The sequence below is a fragment of the Melospiza melodia genome, chromosome 26 (genome assembly GCF_035770615.1).
Source record: "Melospiza melodia melodia isolate bMelMel2 chromosome 26, bMelMel2.pri, whole genome shotgun sequence".
NCBI classification, from domain to species: domain Eukaryota; kingdom Metazoa; phylum Chordata; class Aves; order Passeriformes; family Passerellidae; genus Melospiza; species Melospiza melodia.
The window spans coordinates 3,617,444-3,639,412 of record NC_086219.1 but is presented as its reverse complement, the minus strand read 5'-3'; the positions used below and the strand labels follow the sequence as shown (position 1 = coordinate 3,639,412).

The window sequence follows — 21,969 nt, the reverse complement described above, 5'->3', positions numbered from 1 at the left end:
CGGGCGGCGCGGGCGGACAGGCGGGAGACCCTCCGTCAGCACCGCGGACAGCGGAGGTGCTCCTCGATCAGCACCGAGGACAACGCAAGGCCGCCCTGCCCGCCTCCTTCCCTGCCTGTCCCCCGCCCTCCCTGCCCGGCCCTCCCGCCGGTGGTTTATAAAGCCGGTAGCGGTACGGAGAGCGGGAGCGCCATGTCCCCACCGGGCGTTGCGCGGCAGGCACCCGGCTCCGGCCCCGTCCTGCCTCCGCCGAGCTGTGCAAAGTGACAGCTCCGGCATTTCCAGCCCGCTGCGCCCGCGGGCGGCCCTGTCTGCCCTCAGACCCTCCGGTCCCTCACGGAGACTCGCCGCCGCGCTCGCACCGACGAGAGCCGAGAGCTCCCGATCGGTGAAGCCCTGAGTGCCGTGGCTCCCGGGCGCGATCCTGAACCCCCTCCGGACCCTGCGAGCTGTCACTGTCTGCTCGGGACTCGCCAGCACCCGACCCAAAACCCCGGGGCGCTACCGGGAACTGCGTTACAACCGGAGAGAGCCGACGGCGCCGGGAACGCACCGGGAACGGTGCTGCCCGTGCCGACCCTAAGCCGGTGGCTCCTCACGAGTCCCCGAGCTGGCGGGGGGACCCCAGTCCCGGCGGGCTCACACGAGCCCGCGGGCAGCCCCGGAGCCGCCCGGTTCCGCGCTCCGCCCCGCGCGCTGTCCGCCAATGGCGCGGCTCGGCGGGGGCGTGTCCGGGCGCGGCGGGGCGGGGCCAAGCGCGGCGGGGGCGTGTCCGGGCGCGGCGGGGCGGGGCCAAGCGCGGCGGTGCCGCAGCGCCGCTGCGGGCGGGGCGCCGGTGCCGCCATGTCGGAGCCGGGGGCCGCGGGCCCTAGCCCGGCCGCCATCCAGGTGTCCAGGTACGGCCCCGCCGCGCTCGGGGACCCGGACAGGGCTGGGCAGGGAGGCGGGCGTGCTGGGGGCCGCGGGCGGGTGCCGGTCTGCGATGGAGATGCTGCCCGCCCGCCCTGCTGCCGGCAGCGGCGGCGCCGCCCGCTTTAGTCATGCTGTCAGTGACACTGACCGCGGGCAGAGCGCAGCAGCGCCGCGCCCGTGCTCCGTGCTCCGTGGGCTGGCAGCGGGCAGCGCTGCCGCGGCTCTCCCGGGCGCGGCTCTCCCGGGCGCGGTTCTCCCGCCAGTGTCCCCGCGGCTCTCGGGCGCGGTCGCGCTGAAGCAGCATCTCCTGTCCGAGCCAGCGCGCAGCCGCTGCCCCGGTGCCCCCCGGGCGTTATTCGCCGTTGGCAGGAAGCGCGGCTGCTGCCGGGAAGCCGCGTGGAGCAGCGGCACGGGCCCGGCTCGGTGTGCGCCTCACCGGGGCCGGCGGGGTGGGGCCCTGGTGAGCCGCGGGGTGCCCCGGCAGAGGCGCCCTGCTTCCTTCCGCTCACAGCGGTTTCCACCGCCGCTCACAGGAAGCCGCGTGCGAGCAGCGATGTCCCGGCAGCTCAGCCGGTGGGCGATATGCTGTCTCCGGGCAGCCGCACCGGGGCTGGGCTGGGGGCGCGGCAGGGGTTGTGAGCTCTCATGTGCCTCCTTCGGCAGGATTATGCGCCCAGACGATGCCAACATCGCGGGGAATGTCCACGGGGGAACCATCCTGAAGATGATCGAGGAGGCAGGAGCCATCATCAGCACCCGCCACTGCAATTCCCAGGCCGGGGTGAGTAGGTGCCGGTGTGTCTGCCAGCGTCTGGCACGGTGACCTTCCACTCCCTGCCGTGTCTCACTGGGAGTGTTTCCTCCTGCATGCAAATCTGGCTGCAGCCAGGTCCCAGTAGCTGGAAGCATTCTGCTGAAATTGTGGTTTACCATGAGAAACATTATTACTCATTATTGCTGTTAATGTTTTAACTCCTGAGAAAGGCAAGTTGGGGCAACTCTAGTGGTGCTTACAGATGGGGAAGGAAGCACGGCCAGTGGCTGATAAAGGTGGCGGTTGCAGTATCCGAGCCGCACACGGCATGGCAGGTTTGGCTGGTGTCAGGGAGCTGCCAGCTGTGGACCCGTGGCGTGGCTGTGATCACTCTCTTGGCTGTCTCACCGTCCCCAGGAGCCCTGTGTGGCTGCACTAGCACGGGTGGAGCGGACGGACTTCCTGTCACCGGTGTGCATCGGCGAGGTGGCCAACGTCAGTGCCGAGATCACCTACACCTCCCGGCACTCTGTGGAGGTTCAGGTCAACGTCATGTCTGAGAACATTTTAACAGGTGGGTGGCTGCTGGTGGCTGTGTTCCAGAACACCAGGAATAACGGTGAGCTTGCAGAGGTGACCCCATCCTCTGCTCCATCACATTCGGCAGAGTGGAGATCTAGTGTGTGTTTATTGACAGAGCTGGGAGTGGAGGGAGGGCTGGTGCTGGGGAGGGAGGCCAAGCAGGCTCCCTGGGATTTATGGCTCCATTGTAGTGAAAAACAGCAAAATCTGTTTGTAGCTCTTCCTGCCTGATTTGCTGCCTGTGGCTGCCTTTGGCCTGAAAAGTCCCTTTTCCTGCTGTTGCTGTGACAACCAGTTCTGCTTGCTGGGACATCTTCCCAAAAGCACATTGTCACATCCGCTAAGAGCTAAAGCCTGGTAGGAGCCAGCAGGGCAAGGGGCCACCAATGTCAGGGGCATTGCCAATGTGTGCCCAACCCCAGACTGGTGGCACGTAGAGCACTGCTGGCTTTGGCACCATCACCTGCTGCTCCCTTCTCCTCCAGGGGCAAAGAAGGTGACGAACAAGGCGACGCTGTGGTATGTGCCACTGTCCCTGAAGAACGTCAATAAGGTCGTTGAGGTTCCCCCCATCCAGGTAGGACAGCTCACTTGGGTTGCCCCCAAACTGGAATTTGTCGTCCCTGTGGAATGGCACTAACCCGGCCCTGTTGGCACTCCCAGCTGTGCCAGTGGCTTTGCCAATCCCCTTCTTACCAGCCTTCTGTTCCAGTATGCGAGGAAGGAGCAGGAGGATGAGGGGAAGAAGCGTTATGAGGAGCAAAAGCTGGATCGGCTGGAAACGAAGCAGAGAAATGGTGACGTGATCTTACCTGTCATCAACCCAGGTAACACGGGCAGTGTGTACCCAGTGCAAATTGCCCAGCAGTACTGGGAGACCAAACTGGCTCCCTGGGCATCCCCAGGGCCCTGTTGGTGCACGTGTGCATTCTGAAACATCACACCAGGGATGGGGATGGGATTTTGGAGCAGCAGTGTGTGAGTGGAGGGGGAGCTGAGTGGATGTACCCTGAAGGGGCTGGTGCATGAGATCCCCTCTCCAAAACCCTGTTCCTGTATCCTTGTGTGCTTGTGTGCAGCTAGAGCTGGTTTTGTTCAGCAAGGGCTAAATGCAAGTTGTGGGCAAGAGTGGCCTCTAGGTCTGGCTGTGGTCTTCAGGCAGAGGTGGAGAGGAGAGGTGGCACATGAGGAATGTTGGGGAAGGTGATGGGGGATGAAAGTTGCTCAAATGCTTTTTTCTCCTCTGTCCTCCCTGCTCACAGACAGGCAGACAAAAGGTAAGGTCAGCGGGCACTGCTCCATGGGTGGTCACCCTGAGTGGGACTGGGCTACTTTTCCTTTCTTTGAGCTTCTTTAATATCTCTCATCAATCCTTCTGAGAGAGGATTTCCTCTGCTGGGAGTTTGAGGGTGTGACTTCTGTCACCCGGAGGGTGTGGTGGGACAAAGGTCACCAGGATGTGCCAGGGCTGGGGGCATGGGGATGAAAGTCTTCCCACCAAGGAGAAAACAGGGGCTCTATGCAGCAGGGTCTGGGAGGTACAGCTGAGAGGGGAAGCAGACAGCAGTGTGACCCAGTTCACTCCTGTTTGCTTTCATGCTCTCTGAAAGCTTGAAAAGAAAGAGATGAGCTGAGCTAGAATAAAGTGGATGGGTGGAGATTAGAGGGAGGCAGCAGCCCCTCAGGTGATGAACAGTCTATGCTCTTGGAACTTCTCCAGCCTGGTTTAACCACTGATTTCAAGAGAGTTCAACTTTGCTCGAGCCAGCCCCATGTTTTCTTCCTTTGGACAACTTAAAACAGGGGTGCATGGGTGCCAGCTGAGTAGCTCTCACCTTGCTTTGCTCTCTAACCAGAGCCACACACCGTTGGCTACAGCCAGTCCAGCCTGATCCACCTGGTGGGCCCGTCAGACTGCACACTGCTGGGCTTTGTGCATGGAGGTGAGTGAGCACTGCCTGTACAGCACCTGGGCTTCAGCTCCAGGTGCCTTTTCCCTGGAGCAAAGTGTGGTTGGAGAATGACTGTTTTTGGTGGGCTCTGCCTCTGGAGGCATATTGACTGTCAAGGTCAGAGTTGCTTTAGCTGAGACAAAAGCTTCATCTTTTTCTGTGCCCCAAAAACTCATGTACTCGAACTGTAAATCCTACAGTTTTGTCATCGCCTGTGAGATTGCAAATCCTGGAGTACAAGCATGCAGCGTGTGACTGCTGTTATCTGAAGTAATTTCCTCTTGGCTGGCAGCGCCCATCACCTGCAGGGCTGGCACGTGTGGTGCAAGCCCTGGGAGAGGTGTGTTTGCTGAGAGCTGGGACAACACATACTAATCCTTAAACAAACAAAACAAACATGGTCAGAGCCGTTTCCTGTTTGTGGGGCTAATCTCACCTTGTAAGGGTGAAGTTTGCTCAGAGAAATTTGGGAGAGACAGAGCTGACCTTAATCACAGGTCTGTGAGGATATTGCCCTGGTATTGAGAGGAGCCTTTGTACTGGATTTTCCTGAAATTGGGACTTAGTCTCCAGTCCAACTCCCCAGCATAGGTTTGGCCATGCTAAGGCCTTACTGACCTTTGTGTGGTTTCCCTGAAATCCCACTGACCTCCCTGAGACAGGACCCTCTGCCTGCCCTCACAGGGGTCACCATGAAGCTCATGGATGAGGTTGCTGGGATTGTGGCTGCCCGCCACTGCAAGACCAACATTGTCACTGCCTCGGTGGATGCCATCAACTTCCATGAGAAGATCAAAAAAGGTACCAAGGGTGGTGGCAGGCACTGTGATGTTCTCTTGCCACACCCTGGCTCCCTTGGATGTGCTTTCAGGACATGCCGGCAGAGAAAATTAGACCCTGTTTGATTAATCCTGTGCTCTGCTTAATACACAGCTTAAGCATAAAACATGCAGGACTCGACTAGCCCCTCTCTGTTTCACAGGCTGTGTCATCACTGTCTCAGGACGTATGACATTCACAAGCAATAAGTCCATGGAAATAGAGGTTTTTGTGGATGCTGACCCGTTTGTGGACGAGCCTCGGGAGCGGTACCGAGCCGTCAGCGCCTTCTTCACCTACGTGTCCCTGAGCAAGGAGGGGAAGCCCCTGCCCGTCCCGCAGCTGCTGGTAAGAGCTTTTCTCTCTGGATTGGACCCAGCAGGGCCACCACATCCCCTGCTCCTCCTGCGGCAGAGCCCAGCCCAAGAAATCCTCTCCCCTTGAGTTACTCAGCAGAAAAAAATATGAGGGCGAATGAGACTTCCCAGGACAGGCTTCAGGGGTTTTATTTTTGGTTTATTTGTTTTGGTTTTGTTTGTTTGTTTTGAATTTGGTTTGTGTTGTTTTGGTTTTGTTTTGTTTTGTTTTTGTTTTTTATTTCTCGTGAAAATTGTGTGGAAGTTGGGGATTTTCTCCTTTCTCATTGTTGAGAACAGGCTGCATGCGGGGGGGACCCTGAGTGGCAACGGAGGCCCCCCATCCCTAATATCTGCTCCCCATGGTGTCCCCATTCCAGCCTCCTGCCTGTATCATCTCCCCTAATCCTGGCAGGGCTTTGCTGACACAGTGCTTCCGACTGGGGGTGTTGCTTAATATTTGATGTGGCACAGGTCTCCTGCTTAATGCAGGGCACGCTGGCTGTCATGTGCATGTTTGACAGAGAGCAGCACCTCACAGAAGTGTGAGGGGAGGCATGTTTCCCTCCCACACGCACTTGCAGCACACTGACACCGCAGCTTTGCACTCTTTCTGTGACCTTAGACGGAGACAGAGGACGAGAAGCGTCGCTTCGAGGAAGGGAAGGGCAGGTACCTGCAGACCAAAGCCAAGAGGCAGGCGCAGATGCAGCAGCAGGCTGCCCAGCAGTGACCTGCGTGGCACCAGTGCCCACCAAGCATACAGGTTGTTCCCGTTCGTTTTTTGTGTCCGGCCCGCGCCAGCCCCGCGCCTCCGCCCGCCCCAGCCTGCTGCCGGCTCCACCGCTTCGCTGCTGCTGCTGCTGCTGGGCTCAGCACCGCACACCTCGTGCTTCGGGCGGCTCTGAAAGCCCCCAGGAGTCTTCCCAGGCACTCACCATCTGCCTGCAGAGCCGTTGTTGCTGTTTGATCCTGTTGGTGACGTTCCTGCCTGTGTCAGAGCCAGGCTGGGGGCGTGTGGCGGCTCGAGGGGCGCGTGAGGCCGCGAGTCTTTGTGCTGCTGTGTTCGACTCGCTGGTTTGTCCTACCATGCACACCAAAGCTTTCGTACGTGCTGCGCCGCGCTGGGGCCGCACTGAATGTCTGTGACATCTCTAGGTAGTTCTCTGTGCACATCTAAGTTATTTAAGGAATCCTGTGGCATAAATAAAATGTTTCATTGACTGGAATGAAAGGCTGACACTTTTATTTCAAAACAATTGCGCTTTTCCTCCCTCCCCCAGATCCGCCCGCGCTCCCTAAGTGGCGCCAGGCGCTCCCGGCGTTGTTTTTAAGGAAGTCTGGTTGTTTTAATGGGACTCTCAGAGCAGTTCCTGCTGGAATGTGGTCCTGGTTTGGGATGTTAAACAATAAATATCTGACAAGAGGTTCTAGTGAGGTGGGGCTGGTGTCTGCAGGGGTGCCTGCAGTGTCAGGACAGAGGGGAACGGCTTTAGACTGACAGAGTGGAAATTCAGAACAGGGATCAGCAAATGTTGTCCCTGTTCGGGTGCTCAAGCAGGAGGAAGGGATGGAGTCACGGTGCCTGGAGGTGTTCAGCGGCATCTGCACCTGCTGCTGGGTGATGGGCTTGGGGATTACAGTGGCAGTGCCGGGCGGGCGGTCGGACAGGATGATGGAAAAGGTCTCCAACCCTGACCGAACCCGAACCAGCTCCGTGAGCGAACCCGAACCAGCTCCGTGAGCGAACCCGAACCAGCTCCGTGAGCGAACCCGAACCAGTCCCGGCAGCCGCGGCCCCAGCCCGTCCCACAGCACCGGCACCAACTCTCGCGAGAGCGGCTCCTCTCCGCTGCTGCCGCGGCTGCGCGGGGCGGGGCTCTCGCGAGAGCGGCGGGGCCGTTTCCCGGGCGACGCGGGCGGGGCGGGGCCGCCATGATGGCGGCGGCGGTGGCGCGGAGGGGGCGGCTGGGCCGGGAGGGCCGCGCCAGCCTCTGCTCCTTCCTGCTCGGCGCCTCGGTGGCGGCGCTGCCGCTGCTGCTCGGCTCGTCGCCCTCCCTGCTGGCCGCTCCCGGCCTGCGCGGCCGCCTGGCTCTCGCCCTGCACGTGGCGGGCGTGAACGCGGCGCTGCTGCTCATCTACCCGCGGCCGCTCTACAAGGTACGGGGGTGGCCCCGGCGGGCGGCGGCTGTGGAGGGTGCCGGTGCCGGGGTGCGCCGGTAGGGATACCCCGGGCCCGAGGAGCGGCGGCGGCAGCGCCTTCTCCCCTCCCTGTGCTTGCAGATCGCCGTCCGGGCCTGTTTCTTGGGCTTCGCCTTCGGCTGCGGGCTGCTGCTGAGCGCCGGCCGCTCCGCCTGGCGCCACTTCGGATGGTAAGGGCCGGGCCGGGCCGGGCCGGGCCGGGCGGGCACGGTGCCACCGGCCCTACTGAACCTGCCCTCCCTCCCGCCGCAGGTATATGTGCTCCTTGTCCCTCTTTCACTACTCGGAGTATCTGGTGACAGCCATCAACAACCCGCGCAGCCTCTCGCTGGACTCCTTCCTACTCAACCACAGCTTCGAGTACAACCTGGCTGCCCTGTCCTCATGGGTGGAGTTCACGCTGGAGAAGCTCTTCTTCCCAGGTCGGCCACCCTGTCCCTGCCTGTCTCTGCCTAGCTGCACGTGCCTTGCCTGGGGTCCATCTGCCTGGTAGCAAAGTGCAGGTGACCCTCAGCTTGCTGCCCCGTGACTGCCCTGCAGCAGCTTTGCCAGAGTCATAATCCCTCAGTGCTCAAAGCCTCTTGGGCTGGATCTTGGGAGGGCAGGGGGGAGCCCCCCCTCATTCTGAGTGCCAGGCCAGGGGATCTTCAGCCCTTTCCTGCCTTGGTGGTGCAAGAATGATGTGTCAGGTACTCCTGAGCGTCACCTTTTGACAGGAATAAAATCAAGTCATCAAATCTGTTGCTGGTTGCCCAGTCTGGGGCAAACTGGCTGTACTCATCTGTTTATCCTTGGGAGAGCGAAACTGTTCCTCTTTGTTTTGTAGCAGCCTGAGCATGTCCTTGGCTGTGCTTTGTGTTGGCTTTACTCAATCTCTCCAGCTGGCCCTCATGGACTAATCCATGCTAACACCAAGCAGGGGCTGCTGGTTCTATCTGTTTGGTGCAGGATGGCAGTGCATGGCTGTTGCTGTCACACAGTTTTCTTTGAGATGGGGGCAAAGCCCACTCACTGAGCAGCCCCCTGCACCCCTGGAGACCTGTGCAAACCTGTTGTGCCCCTCCCTGTCCACGCAGAGCTGAAGCAGATCACCTGGCTGAGCACCGTGGGGCTGCTGATGGTGATCTTCGGGGACTGCCTGAGGAAGGCAGCCATGCTCACAGCAGGCTCCAACTTCAACCACATCGTTCAGAACGAGAAATCTGACACCCACACTTTGGTGACAAGCGGGGTGTACGGGTGGTTCCGGCACCCTTCCTACGTGGGATGGTTTTACTGGAGTATTGGAACACAGGTACTGTATCCAGAGTGCTCAGATCCTTTCCTGTCATGCCCCCTGTCTTTGCTGCCCATGCTGTGGTGAGGTGCAGACTGGACCTGGATTCTGCTGCCTCCCACTGGCTCACAGGAAATCTGGAATCCCTGAGCTCTCTGCCCCGTGGGATCTTTGGGAAGATCTTGTTCCCTTAATTTTTTCTGTGCAGTAAGGAGAGGTGGTGGAGCTGGGGTTTTGACTCACGACCCCCTTGGAAGCTTGAGGTGTGATTTGCTGCTGGTTTAAAGCTGGTATGCAGAGTTTTCTGTATCCCTGTGGTCAGAATGCCTTCTGGGAGTGGTCAGACTCAACCTGGCTCCTGCCAAACACCAGTCCTGTGCTTGAGGGCAAGGAAGCTCCTTGACTATAGGGTGAGCTGTGGCCAAGCCTTAGCTTAGTGCTGCTGTAGCTGTGTGTTCTTGTGGCTGGCTGGGTGCTGACATTGACTTGTGTTTCTGTGGAGAGATTTCCATAAGGTTGGCACATGGATCTTTTGAGAGCTGGGGCAGTGAAGCCAGCGCTGCCTTCGTCGTTCTGGGGAGAAACCAGTGCTTGTGGAGTTTCACAGGGAGCGTTGGGGTATTTTCTTTTTCTGTGTCAGTGTTACTGGAGGGGGATGAGCTGTGTTCTCTCTGTGAGGGGGTGCTCACCAGCAGGCTCTGTTCCAGGTGTTGCTCTGCAATCCCATCTGCGTGGTGGGCTACGCGCTGGCGTCCTGGCGCTTCTTCAGGGAGCGGATCGAGGAGGAGGAGATCACACTCATCCACTTCTTTGGAGAAGAGTACCTGGAGTACAAAAGGAAGGTGCCATCGGGTCTCCCTTTTATTAAAGGAGTCAAATTGGAACTGTAACATGGGCATAAACCAGGCTGGCTGAGCAGACGCCCGGCTCCTGCTGCGCCCAGTGCCCGTGTGGCACCGGCATCGGGAGGTGCCTGTTGGTATTTCCTGACCACTCAGGAGGAGCTGGTGGAGGGCTGCAGCTTTGGGCAGCCTGCTGGGTCACTCACAGATCAGAAGCTCGTTCCTGCTCCTTGAGATCAGTCCTTCGTTGCACATTCAGGGATCTTCCAGATAACTTAGCCTGTAGCGACCCTAAAGAGAATGAATCCTGCCTGCAGCAGCTGAATTGTCTTGGAACGCCTCTGGAACTGATTCTGCCAGGAAACAGCACTGCCCTCCTGGCCCTGGGCGGGGAAGGTGCTAGGCAGCAGATTGTTCCTGTTGCATAATTCGATTTTAAAGCTTTCTGACCTCGTGAGCCCGGTGATACGACTTTAATCTGCTCGGGCCAAACTCCCTGAGCTGGCACTGGGGCAGCCAAGGGAGCAGCCTCCAGCTCTGCCCTCAAAGTGCCAGAGTGCAGCATGGCACCACTCACTTCTCTCTAGGCCTTGGGTTCTGCAGGGAGGGTTCTGCTGCTGCCCTCGTGCCGCTGGATCTGAGCACCTCTGGGCCCTCTCCTCGTCCCTTGGATGCTGCTGTGGGTGCAGTGTCACTGCTCCAGCCGCTGCCTCCTGCTGCCACCTCTGTTCCTTCTTCCTGCTTCCAAATCACGCTGCTTCCTATCCTGCCAGGCTGCCTCTGTCTTGCAGAGATCCCAGGATTTTGGGTTGTGAAAGAGCCACAGCTGCCAGGCTTGCTAAGGGCTTTAGTCCCTGAGGTCCTCCCCTGCTCTTTTGGGCAAAAGCTGTGATGTTAGGGCAAGTAGGAGATGCTTCTAAGGAAATCTCCAACCAGGAGAAGAGTTGGGCTAGCTAACGCTCTTTTATAGTAACCATTTGGAAATGGTTCCCACTGAGCTGTGTGGTATAACTTTGTTGTTATATACCAAAGAGGTTCACTGTTTTCTTGAGTTCTACATTATTCTTCCTTGCTGGAATGGAAATGAGTTGCTTGTCAGTTCATGCTTGGAGCTTGTGGTGTTCCATGGGGAAGGTGCTGCGGTATGGCTCAGGAAGGGGCACTTGGTGAGAATAGCTTGGGTTTGGGTTTAGGTTTTCTTTTTTTATATAAAAAAAAAAGAAAAAGAAAAAGAGAAAACATCGTGGGCTTCTGTCTGGTTATTTGGAGGTCTTTTGAGGTGCTGGTGGCATCATGGAAACTGGAATGCTTTATAATTCCTGGTGGGTTCTCAGAACACACCAGCACTGTGTTGAGGCACGGTTGTGACTCAGTGACTTGTGGGGCTGTGACAGGGATGAGGCTAACCCTGACCCTCCGTTTGTCCTTGCTGAACTGATGCAGAGTCCATCCTCCACTGGGTTTGCTTGATCACAGAGCATCTGTTGATGCCCTTGCTGCTGACTTGACCTTTGCTGAGCGGGGTTTTGGCTTGGGAGAAAAGAACAAAGGTGAAAACTCACCAGCTGGAGAGTGCTGATCTGTGCTGGGCACTCAGAGGCTCCCACTTGGGCTGTTCTTGTCTCAGGGAAGCACTGACTGCAGCCAGTGGTGCCTTGAGCAGGTTAATCTCTAAGCAATTTTTTTATAGGCAGTAATGTTCCTGCTGTGCCCTTGATCAAAGGAACTTTGGAACAAGTAATTGTCACTTGGGTTTGATGTGCTGTTTGACAACAGAAACAAAGCCTCATTCCCAGATTGTTCTTCAAAGTAAATGAACCTTGATCCTAATGTCACAAGTGCTGGTTCCAACTGTGCAGGCTCTGTCCAAGCAGGATGTGTTGGCACCGAAAGAAAGGGATAAACTCCACCCTGAGCAAAACTTTCAGTGGCTCTTGAAGCTTCTGAGACCAACAGCTTCTCTTAACCTTTTCTTTTCCCAAATCCTGTGACCAGAAGCTCTGTGAGGGGGCAGCAGCTTACCAGGTATGGGGAAGGCATGTGAAATTTTAGGGAAAAGGTGGAGTAAAGTGTGAAACCCTGCCCTCTGTGCCACACTGATTAGTGAGTTCTTAGTTCCCACATGTGCAGGGAACCTCTAGAGCAGCTGTTCCTGGCACCCAGCCCATGTTGGTGTGTAGCTGCCCAGAACTTCAGAGGATGCTCCATCACCTGGCTGTGTACGCCTGGCCCTGCCCTGCACCAGGAGTTGTAATTTTTCCCCATAATTTGTCAATGTTGTGGTTTTAGGAGCAGCTGGACACCCTGAGCCAGCAGATCCCTTTGTCAGCACTGCAGAACCACGCAGACATGGACAACTGCACCCTTTTATTTCACTCTGACACACGCAAGGAAGAGCACAAGGAGAGTTTTTCAGGAGCAAGTCCACCTGAGGCCTTTGTATGTGCTGCAAACACAGCTGCTCGGGCTGTTTCCTGCCCTGGCTTGTGGCACTGGGCAAGAGGAGCTGGTCACTCACCAGGGCATGGTTGTGCCCAGCAGCCCAGCCAAGTGCCCAGCACTGGGCTTATGGTGCTGGCTCTTTTGGGGTAGCAGTCTCTGCTCCACTCTTCTGCTGGCCCCTGCAGCAGTCTTTGTTTTTTAGGGAGGGGTCTCCAGGGGTGTCCTTGGGTGTGAAGCCCTCCCCAGGGCAGGCTGAAGCCCCCTTGTTGCTGCCAGGTGAGGCATCCCTGGGGATGGGAAGACACCTTGACAGGGTCACTGTGTGGGAAAGGACACGGGAGGTGCTTGCTGTCACCTACCTTGGCACCACTTCATTGTTGTCACAGATCTTGAGCAGCATCTGGGCCTGTTCTTCTCTGGGCTCCTGGGGCTCCTGCAGCCTGTGGCAGGATGGGTGTGAGCCATGAGCTGTGTCCCCCCTGGCCCTGAATGTCCCTGCACCCCTCACCTGGGCTCCAGGCGCTCCTTCACTTTGGCGATGGAGCGCACGTAGGGCGCGATCTGCTTGGTGATGGTGCTCAGGCAGCTGTTCTCCTGCCTCAGCTGCAGCAGGTCATGGAGCTGGGCTGGGGGCACAGGAGTGGGCTGGGACACGGCCACCCCCCCAGGGAGGGCACAGGGGGCACGGGGAGGGAGCGTGGGGTCAGCAGTACCTTCATAGATCTCCTGCTCATTTGCTACCCGCTGGTAGGTCTCCTCCCAAACCTGGAAGAAGAGAGGGAGCTGGGCAGAATGCGTTGGTACAGCACAGAGGGGCCCTGCCCTGCCAGGCCGTGCCAGCTGTACCTCCTCAAAGACGCTGCGCATCATCTCCACGGCGGAGTAGTGAGCTGCGATCTGCACGTCCATCTGCAGCGACTTCTGCAGGATCTCGCTCATGATCTCCGACTTGATGAGCGAGTGGTGCTTGGTGAGGTCACGGTGCAGCTCCTGCACCTGGTCCTTCAGGCCCTGGATCTCCGTCTGCAGCATCTGCAGGAGCCAGGGGGCACAGCCATGTAAGCAGCACCAACCTGACCCGTCCTGCCCTGTCCCATCCTGCTTCAAGCCATGTCCCTACCCAGCCCACAATCCTGTCCTGTCCCATCCTGCTTCCAGCCATGTCCCTATCCAGCCTACAATCCTGTCCTGTTCCATCCTACTCCCAGCCATGTCCCTACCCAGCCCACATTCCTGTCCTGTCCCATCCTGCTTCCAGCCATGTCCCTATCCAGCTCACATTCCTGTCCTGTCCCATCCTGCTTCAAGCCATGTCCCTACCCAGCCCACATTCCTGTCCTGTCCCATCCTACTCCCAGCCATGTCCCTACCCAGCCCACATTCCTGTCCTGTTCCATCCTACTCCCAGCCATGTCCCGTCCTGCTCCCAGCCATGTCCCGTCCTGCTCCCAGCCATGTCCCTACCCAGCTCACAGTCCTGTCCCATCCTGCTCCCAGCCATGTCCCTACCCAGCCCACAATCCTGTCCTGTCCCATCCTGCTCCCAGCCATGTCCCTACCCAGCCCACAATCCTGTCCTGTCCCATCCTGCTCCCAGCCATGTCCCGTCCTGCTCCTAGCCATGTCCCTACCCAGCCCACAGTCCTGTCCCATCCTGCTCCCAGCCATGTCCCATCTTGCTCCCAGCCATGTCCCCTCCTGCTCCCAGCCATGTCCCTACCCAGCTCACAGTCCTGTCCCATCCTGCTCCCAGCCATGTCCCTACCCAGCTCACAGTCCTGTCCCATCCTGCTCCCAGCCATGTCCCTACCCAGCTCCCAGCCATGTCCCATCCTGTCCCAGCCATGTCCCTACCCAGCTCCCAGCCATGTCCCATCCTGCTCCCAGCCATGTCCCATCCTGTCCCAGCCATGTCCCTACCCTGTAGGTGTTCTCGTAGTTGCGGCAGTGCTCAGCAAAGGGGGTCTCACGCCCCTCAGCCAGCAGCACCTTGGTGCTGATGTACCGGTGCATCGTTGGCTTCTTCACCATGGGGCCAGTGGACATTTTGTCACTGCTGGGGGGGCAGCTGGGCACCATGAGGGTCTTGGAGCATTGGCCACCGGGGAGCCTGCAGGGAGAGGTGACAGTGACGTGTTGCAGGTGTGCAGCAGTGGGGGTGAGGTGCAAGGGACCATGCTGCCAGCTCAGTCCCACCACCCCTTGGCTCCAGTGGGACACACCACTCTCACACGTCCCTTCCCTCACCCAAGCACAGAGGTTCAGTCAGAGGTACCTTATGTTGCCCCCAAAATCACATTTCTGTGGGCTGCTCTCCGTATTCCTGCAGTTTTGGAGCCAGCTGTGGCAGTGAGAAGCCAGGAGCTGAGCCCAGCACCCTCCAGTTTCTAAAGGGTGGGATACAGCTCGCTCTCTCACCGCTGGTATCTCCTGGCCCCTTGGCAGGCACTGCTGCCCCTGTGTTTCCTCCCATCCCGTGGTCTCCCCATGCTAACCACCACCAGCATTGGTCCTACCGTGCAGCGCCGTGCTCCCCCTGCCCGTGCTGGGGCCAGCAGCCCCCAGGAGCTCAGCCACCCTGCAGTGCCAAGCCTGCCTGGGGGCGAGGAGCGGTCCCCATGGGGTGGCAGTGCCCGTTTGTCCTCTCTGGCTGGGAGGGCCTGGCAGGGCCGGTGCTGCCGTGACATCAACAGGCCTAAATATATCCCTGGTGAAGAATGGCCGAGCACTTCTCCGAAATTCTGATAAAAATAGTGGCGGGCAAAGAGGCTGCGGCACCACGGGCATGTGGGCGAGCAGGAGCTGGCCCAGGTGGAGCAGCCATGGAGAGGGGGCAGAGCCCTGCAGGGAGCATGGCAGGGGCTGGGCTGGGGAGCAGAGTGAGGCTTAACCAGGCCCCCAGCTGCCAGCCCCGCTGCTGCCCACCCCTGTGCCACCCACCCCGCTTCCCAGAAGTGTCACTTGAAGCCTGTTGTTCATCAGTGCAGCTGTGCCTGTGCTGTCCTGGTAGCCCTGCTGAGGTGACAGGCTCAAGGGCAGCAGCAGGGGCAAGGTTGGCACGGTGAGATGCTGAGGGGACTGCGCAGTGTGGCACGTGGCAGGGGACACAGTAGCGCATGTGCCTTGGGTGCAATCCTAGCACCTCACATGTTGGTGCCAGTGATGCCAGGTCCGATGCCACCAGCGCTGCCCACCACGGAGCGGCGGGGGCTGAGCATCAGGAGGGGCTCCAGGCAGCGGGCAAACTCTGCCCGGTACTCGCTGTTGATCTGGGGGGAAGAGAGGAGAGCACAGCTGGGCTGGGGCAGGGCTGGCAGCTGGCACTGCCCCCTGGCACTGCAGCTGGGCTCTCTCTACCTTGCTGGTCTGGGCCGGCCGCAGGCGATGAGGCAGCTTGACAATCCTCTGCAGCCTCTCCATCAGTTGCTGAAAGGCAGCAATGGTGAGGGGTGCTCAGCACCTTGCCCAGGAGCTCAGCAGTGCCACCCTGACCACCCCTGCAGTGCTGGTGACACTCACATAGCCCAGGTCCAGGAATTCAGCTTTGTTGGCAGAGCTCAGGAAGGCCGAGCAGGTCACCAGGTGGACCTGTGTGTGTGGAGAGGGTTTGTCACTGCCTGGCTTTGGTGTCAGGGTGTCCCTGCCTGCTGTGAGGCCCTACCTGCAGAGTGGGCAGCAGGGAGGCAAGGTGGGCGAGCTGCTCCTTGAATGCCTTCTCCTTTTCCTCGTGCTGGCTGAAGTAGAGCAGGGCATGGCACAGCCTTTGCAAGACTCGAGGGAGCCATCCAGCCCCAGGCACCCCAAACCACCTTGGGAAGGGGGGACGGGGGACAGCCCACGCTCCCTCACCTCTGCACAGCTTTCAGGAGTGTCTTTTTCCTCTCGGAGAGCTGCTCCTGCAATGGCACAGCCACCCTGTGTCCTGCAGCCACCCCAGTCCCTTCCCAGTGCCCTGGCTGTGTCCTGCAGGCACAGGGCTCGGTGTGCAGGTGACAGCTCACACCTGCATGCGACTGAAGAGGGAGTTGATGGCCGCCTCCTCCTCGCTGGCACTGTTCCGAACCTCCTCGATCATGGCCTTGAGCAGGACGATGGCCTCACGCGTGGAGGTCTGCAGCTCCTTCACAGCCTGCCCAGGGTGGTGGCAGGGTGGCTGCAGTGCAGGGGACAGCACCGCGCCCCCTTGCCACCCCCATGCCCCCCAGCCGTGCCCACCATCACTGCCTGGTCCAGGCGCTGGCAGCCCTGCATGTACGCGGTCTCGATGTCGATGCAGTGTGCCCGGCTCTCCCTGCAGGCACAGACGTCAGGGAAAGCACAGGATGGGGCACACAGCAAGCCTGGGGCTGGGAATACTCACCCCTGCATGTCCCTGAAGCAGTTGATGCAGAGCATGGACTTCTTCTCAGTGGAGAACATGATGTAGGGCTCCTCGTGCAGTGCTGCAGGGGACAGGAGCGTGGCATTGCCTGGCGTGGCTCAGTGCAGCATAGCGTGGCACGGGGCAGCCTGGCACGGCACTCACGGCACTTCTTGTGGATGTCTTTGGTGCGCTTGGAGAGGGAGACGATCTCGTGGCGGGCGAACATCCTGGCACGGTGTGTCTCCTCACGGCACGGGGCACAGAGGGGCTGCCCACAGGTGTTGCAGAAGTACATGGTGTCCAGCTCCTGTGTGAGGGGACACAGCTGGTGGCAGGCATGGCCCTGCCAGGGTTCCCTTACCCACGCTGCCAGTGCAGCCCGCTGCCCTCACCGCCTTGGTGCAGCAGCGGTCGCAGTTGGCACACTGCACGTCCTCCTCGTTGTCGGCCGAGCTGTCCACCAGGAACTGCAGCAGCCGGTCCACGGGGGGCAGCCCCGTGCCTCCCCTCACCACCGAGGGGTGCCTGCATGGGGACAAGCATGGGGACAGCTCTGGGGATGCAGGGAGCAGGGCTGTGCCCCAGTCCTGGCCGTCCCTTACCCGCAGAGGGGGCAGCGCAGGCGGCCGTCGCTGGCACGGCCTCGCAGGCAGCTGGCACAGAAGTTGTGGTAGCAGTCGAGCAGGCAGGGGTGCTGGTAGGGCTCGTGGCAGAGCAGGCACACCAGCGGGTGGCAGTTGGCCTTCTCCAGCTCCGAGCAGCTGCCCAGCGGGGAGAAAATGCCACCTGCCATCTGTGGGGTTGAGAGCAAAGTCTGTGCCCAGAGACCCCGTGTGGCACCAGTTTGTGAGAGCACTGTGGCTGCCACAGAAAGGACAAAGCCTGTCCCAGGGCCTGTGAGCTGCTGACTATTTTTAGGTTATGAGCTGCGTGGCACGAGGCTGCCCACAGCACACCCCTTCCCCTGGCATCACAGGCTGGGGGCTGCAGTGCTGGGTAGGATGGTCCCCACAGCAAAGTGTCCCCATGGTGTGTCCCCCAAACCAGGAGCATCCCCTGGGATTGGCTGTCCCCTCTAAAGGAGCATCCCCTGCAGCACAGCATCCCCCAGGACAGGGGTGGGGGTTCCTCCAGGACAGGGTGTCCCCCCGGAGGAAGCATTCCCTGGGATGGGGTGTCCCATGCCCAGGGGTGTGCCCTAGGGTGCCAGCCTGGCAGTGAAGGCAGCCAGGTGCCCCACATCCCCGTTCTGGGCACAGGTGTGAAGGCTTTACCTCTCCCTGTATGTGAGGCGGGGGATCCGAGCCGAGCTGTGCTGCTGCTCCCCGTGTGCCGGCAGGAATGAGCGCGGTGCCGCGGCCCGCCTGTGACGCGGGGCCCCCTGGCACTGCCGCTCGGCACGGCCCAAAAATAGCCCCGAGCGCTCCTCGGGGCCCTGCGGCGGGGACGGACACGGCACGGCACTGCACGGCCACCCGGGCTGCGGGGACACGGGCACCTGCACGGGCTGCTGACAGCCCGCAGAGGTGAGGGGGGCACCCATGCTCCCCGGGCTGTCACCCGGTGCATAGTGAGGAGCCCCGCCGTGTGCGGGATCGCTCCATGCACAGTGAGGCTCCCACTGTGCAGGGTAACTCTGTGTGAAGTGAGGAGCCACAGGGTGTGGGGGTCACTCCGTGAGGCTCCCGGTGTGCGGGGGGGTCACTCCGGGGTGCTGGGGTTACTCCGGAGTGCTGGGGTCACTCCGGGGCGCGGGGGCCACTCCGGGGTGCGCGGGGGTCACTCCGGTGTGCGGGAGTCGCTCCGGTGTGCGGGGGGGGTCACTCCGGTGTGCGCGGGGGTCACTCCGGGGCGCGGGGGCCACTCCGGGGTGCGGGGGGGTCACTCCGGTGTGCGCGGGGGTCACTCCGGGGTGCTGGGGTCGCTCCGGTGTGCGGGGGGGTCGCTCCGGGGTGCGGGGGTCACTCCGGTGTGCGGGGGGGTCACTCCGGGGCGCGGGGGTCGCTCCAGTGTGCGGGGGTCACTCCGGGGTGCTGAGGTCACTCGGGGCGCGGAGGTCGCTCCGATGTGCGGGGGTCGCTCCGGGGTGCTGGGGTCACTCCGGTGTGCGCGGGGGTCACTCCGGGGTGCGGGGGTCGCTCCGTGCCCGGTGCTCACCCCGTTCCCGGTGATGCTCCGGTGCCCGCCCTCCGCACGTGCCGCTCCCCGCGCTCCGCAGGCTCCGCCCCCGCTCCCACAGGCCACGCCCCCACCCGGCCCCGCCCACAGCCCGGCCCCCGCGCCTGCCCCGCCCTTCCAGGCATCACTGTCCGCTCGCAGGCTCGCTGCGCGGCTGCGACCGGAAGCGATCGACGCTATCGGCGCTCTGTTGAGACGGCCGGAGCGCGGTTGTGCGCAGGCGCGCGGGCCGCGCTCCCTTTCTGCCTCGCGCGGAGCCGCCATGGCGCCCGCGGTGAGTGAGCGCGGCACCGGCACCGGCCCCCGCCGCCCCGAGCCTGCCCCCGCCGCCACCGGGACACCCCCTGCCCCGCCCCGAGCCCCCGGCACCCCCGCCGCCCGTCCCAGCCCCGCCGCCTGCCCCCGCCCGCTGCTTTCCGCGTGGGGCCCGGCCTGGCCCGGCCCGCGCCTTCCCGCGGCCCCACGCGACTCCCGCCGGCCATCCGGGCCGTGAGGGCGGGCAGCGGGCGAGCCCCGTTCCCCCCGCGCTGTTCCCGATCCCAATCCAGGCCTGGGCCTTTCCCCTCGCCGCCAGCCCGGGGCTCGGCCCGGCCCCTCCCCGCCGTCCCTCAGGGCGCTCCCCGCCCTTTCTCTCTCGCTCACCGTCGCTCTCTTTCCCCCTGCAGCAGAAGAAGCCAGCGGCGAAAGGTGGTAAGAAAAAGAAGCAGGTTCTGAAGTTCACGCTGGACTGCACGCACCCCGTCGAGGATGGAATCATGGACGCCGCCAACTTCGTGAGTTCGGGGCCTCCCCGGGAGCCGTGATGGCTCCGCGCCTTCGGGGGCCTTCCCAGGGTGATGCTCTGCTCCCAGCGGCCTCGCACATCCCTGGCCTTCCCTCGGCTCTGCCCTGCTCCCTTGAGGACATCCCATGGGCAGAGCAACGGGGAGTGCTGAGGCTGGGGATGAGGTTGGGTTTGGAACACCTTGTTGTTAAAGCACATGCATTGTCCCTGTCGATGGGCAGTTTTCCTGTCTATCTGTGCTGGGTAAGTTTGTGTCATGGCAGGGATGTAGTGAGGCCTGTCCATGGGCAGTTTTCCTGTTTAGCTCTGCTGGGTAAGTTTGTGTCATGGCAGGGATGTAGCAAGGCCTGGGATGCTGCAGTTTGGGGTCATGAACCTATGCCTGCCCACACTGTGCTCCAGCAAGGGCTTTGGCAAGCCTGGGGCTGAGGGGAGCTCAGAGGAGCCTGAGCCCACTGTCCTGGCCGTCCCCACCACACCAGGCCGATACGTTCAGGCCTGAGCACCTCACCCATATGTGGTTTTGATGGGGTGGATTAGCCTGGCCTGAGCTCTCTGGAGCTATGGGGATACTGGTGTTTGTTCCCCAGCTCCAGCCAGCCCTGGGGACACTGGTGTCTGTCCCCAGCCCCAGAGCAGCAGGCACAGCCAGCCTTGGGGACACTGATGTCCATTTCCTGGCCCCAGAGCAGCAGGCACAGCCAGCCCTGGGGACACTGGTGTCTGTCCCCAGCCCCAGAGCAGCAGGCACAGCCAGCCCTGGGGACACTGGTGTTTGTTCCCCAGCCCCAGAGCAGCAGGCACAGCCAGCCCTGGGGACACTGGTGTTTGTTCCCCAGCTCCAGAGCAGCAGGCACAGCCAGCCCTGGGGGCACTGGTGTCTGTCCCCAGCTCCAGAGCAGCAGGCACAGCCAGTCCTGGGGACACTGGTGTTTGTTCCCCAGCCCCAGAGCAGCAGGCACAGCCAGCCCTGGGGACACTGGTGTTTGTTCCCCAGCCCCAGAGCAGCAGGCACAGCCAGCCCTGGGGACACTGGTGTTTGTTCCCCAGCTCCAGAGCAGCAGGCACAGCCAGCGCTGGGGACACTGGTGTCCATTTCCTGGCCCAGAGCAGCAGGCACAGCCAGCCCTGGGGACACTGGTGTTTGTTCCCCAGCCCCAGAGCAGCAGGCACAGCCAGCCCTGGGGGCTGTGTCAGCCCTGGGAGCTGTGGCCCCAGCTCACAGCTGTGTTCCCCTGCAGGAGCAGTTCCTGCAGGAGCGGATCAAGGTGAACGGCAAAGCGGGAAACCTGGGCGGGGGCGTGGTGACCATCGAGAGGAGCAAGAGCAAGATCACGGTCACGTCAGAGGTGCCCTTCTCCAAGAGGTGAGCTGGGGCAGGCCAGAGTCCTGCTGGGCCCTCGGGCAGCGTGGCCACAGGTGGCCCTTGGCAGGGGATGCCCAGTGTGCGCTGAGCCTGTGGCAGGCGGAGCTGCCAGGGAAGAGATGTCCCAGTGCAGGACTTTGTGGTACCTGGCACTCACTGAGTGGCTGCTTGTCCGAGATCTGTGAGAGAGGAATGTGTTCAGTATTCCAGCTGGGAAGGCTGCTGGGCTGGGCAGTGAGGGGCCTGCAGCCAGAAGGGGCTGAGGGGACAGTTTAGGGGTATCTGCAGACGAGGTCTCTCAGGTTGTTCATCTTTTGGTCCTCCTTGGGCCGACATCAGCGAACTGTGGTTGTGCCAAGGTGTGCCACATTGTTCCCCTCGTCCCGTGGTGCTCTGGCCCTCTGCCTGCCTGTCCTTGGGCTGGCACGGGCATCCCGGCATTGTGCCACGGCAGAGGTGGCTCAGGAGCCAGCTGGGAAAAGCAGAGCTGTGTGGGTGGTGGGCGTGCCCTGCCCCGTGAGCACCTGCCCTTCTCCCAACGCTGCTGCTCCATGTTGCTGCCACACCTGGCACATCCCAGCAGCGGGTACCCACCATCCCAGGGGACATTCCCTCTGGGATGGGTGCAAGGCACTGGGGTCACAGCCTTGTTGGGGCAAGAATGATCTCCCAGGACCTGTGTTATGGCATTGTGGTGTGATTCCCCTGGTTGCAGTGTTCCTGGAAGGGTTGTTCCTGGTGTTTCCTGGAAGGGGCTTTGCAAGGAGGTGGCCAGTGGGATGTGTTGGTCCTGCTGGACAAGGGAATAAAGATTTATTAAGCCAAAATGGCACCTGGGGGTCTGGCAGGGGGCAGAGGGGCACTGCTGTCAGCCACGCCTCTCCCACAGGTACCTCAAGTACCTGACCAAGAAGTACCTAAAGAAGAACAACCTGCGGGACTGGCTGCGCGTGGTGGCCAACAGCAAGGAGAGCTACGAGCTGCGCTACTTCCAGATCAACCAGGATGAGGAGGAGGAGGAAGAAGAGGATTGAGCCCCGCCGCTGCTGACGGCCATTTTGTACAGTTTCACTTTTCTGCAATAAACAGCAGCAGAGTTGTTCATAGCCCGTGCTCGGTGGCGGCTGCGGCTCCGGGGGTC

The 21,969-nt window shown here is 61.0% G+C and overlaps 4 protein-coding genes across 8 annotated transcripts; 3 read left to right on the top strand and 1 right to left on the bottom strand.

Annotated features, from left to right (window-relative positions):
- Positions 1 to 810: 810 nt before the first annotated feature.
- Positions 811 to 6,609, top strand: ACOT7 (acyl-CoA thioesterase 7). Of its 4 annotated transcripts, none has more exons than XM_063176853.1 (10): positions 811 to 896; positions 1,576 to 1,693; positions 2,084 to 2,240; positions 2,734 to 2,825; positions 2,961 to 3,075; positions 3,511 to 3,525; positions 4,105 to 4,191; positions 4,885 to 5,001; positions 5,183 to 5,367; positions 6,001 to 6,609. In XM_063176853.1, the coding sequence occupies exons 1-10, from the start codon at positions 844 to 846 to the stop codon at positions 6,106 to 6,108; spliced, it is 1,047 nt and encodes a 348-aa protein (XP_063032923.1). In that variant the 5' UTR covers positions 811 to 843; the 3' UTR covers positions 6,109 to 6,609. The 4 variants fall into 4 exon arrangements, with proteins under 4 accessions (XP_063032923.1, XP_063032924.1, XP_063032925.1 ...); XM_063176855.1 differs by lacking the exon at positions 811 to 896 and adding an exon at positions 1,451 to 1,485; XM_063176854.1 differs by lacking the exon at positions 3,511 to 3,525.
- Positions 6,610 to 7,313: 704 nt separating this feature from the next.
- Positions 7,314 to 10,773, top strand: ICMT (isoprenylcysteine carboxyl methyltransferase). Its single transcript, XM_063176742.1, has 5 exons — positions 7,314 to 7,535; positions 7,659 to 7,747; positions 7,830 to 7,999; positions 8,654 to 8,871; positions 9,561 to 10,773. The coding sequence occupies exons 1-5, from the start codon at positions 7,314 to 7,316 to the stop codon at positions 9,741 to 9,743; spliced, it is 882 nt and encodes a 293-aa protein (XP_063032812.1). The 3' UTR covers positions 9,744 to 10,773.
- Positions 10,774 to 12,045: 1,272 nt separating this feature from the next.
- RNF207 (ring finger protein 207) lies at positions 12,046 to 18,084 on the bottom strand. 2 transcript variants are annotated; one of them, XM_063176740.1, is made up of 18 exons: positions 17,775 to 17,867; positions 17,103 to 17,293; positions 16,893 to 17,025; positions 16,663 to 16,807; positions 16,498 to 16,579; positions 16,353 to 16,428; positions 16,141 to 16,266; positions 15,987 to 16,033; positions 15,799 to 15,871; positions 15,657 to 15,725; positions 15,495 to 15,563; positions 15,285 to 15,406; positions 14,058 to 14,247; positions 12,984 to 13,169; positions 12,851 to 12,902; positions 12,646 to 12,763; positions 12,497 to 12,577; positions 12,046 to 12,424 (listed from the first exon to the last, which is right to left on the bottom strand). In XM_063176740.1, exons 2-18 carry the CDS (start codon positions 17,291 to 17,293, stop codon positions 12,262 to 12,264), a joined length of 1,923 nt encoding a protein of 640 aa, XP_063032810.1. In that variant the 5' UTR covers positions 17,775 to 17,867; the 3' UTR covers positions 12,046 to 12,261. The 2 variants fall into 2 exon arrangements, with proteins under 2 accessions (XP_063032810.1, XP_063032809.1); XM_063176739.1 differs by having other exon boundaries at positions 16,893 to 17,293; positions 17,775 to 18,084.
- Positions 18,085 to 18,864: 780 nt separating this feature from the next.
- On the top strand, positions 18,865 to 21,934 carry RPL22 (ribosomal protein L22). The gene is made up of 4 exons (XM_063176743.1): positions 18,865 to 18,952; positions 19,344 to 19,451; positions 20,704 to 20,828; positions 21,718 to 21,934. Exons 1-4 carry the CDS (start codon positions 18,941 to 18,943, stop codon positions 21,860 to 21,862), a joined length of 390 nt encoding a protein of 129 aa, XP_063032813.1. The 5' UTR covers positions 18,865 to 18,940; the 3' UTR covers positions 21,863 to 21,934.
- The last annotated feature ends 35 nt before the right edge of the window (positions 21,935 to 21,969 follow it).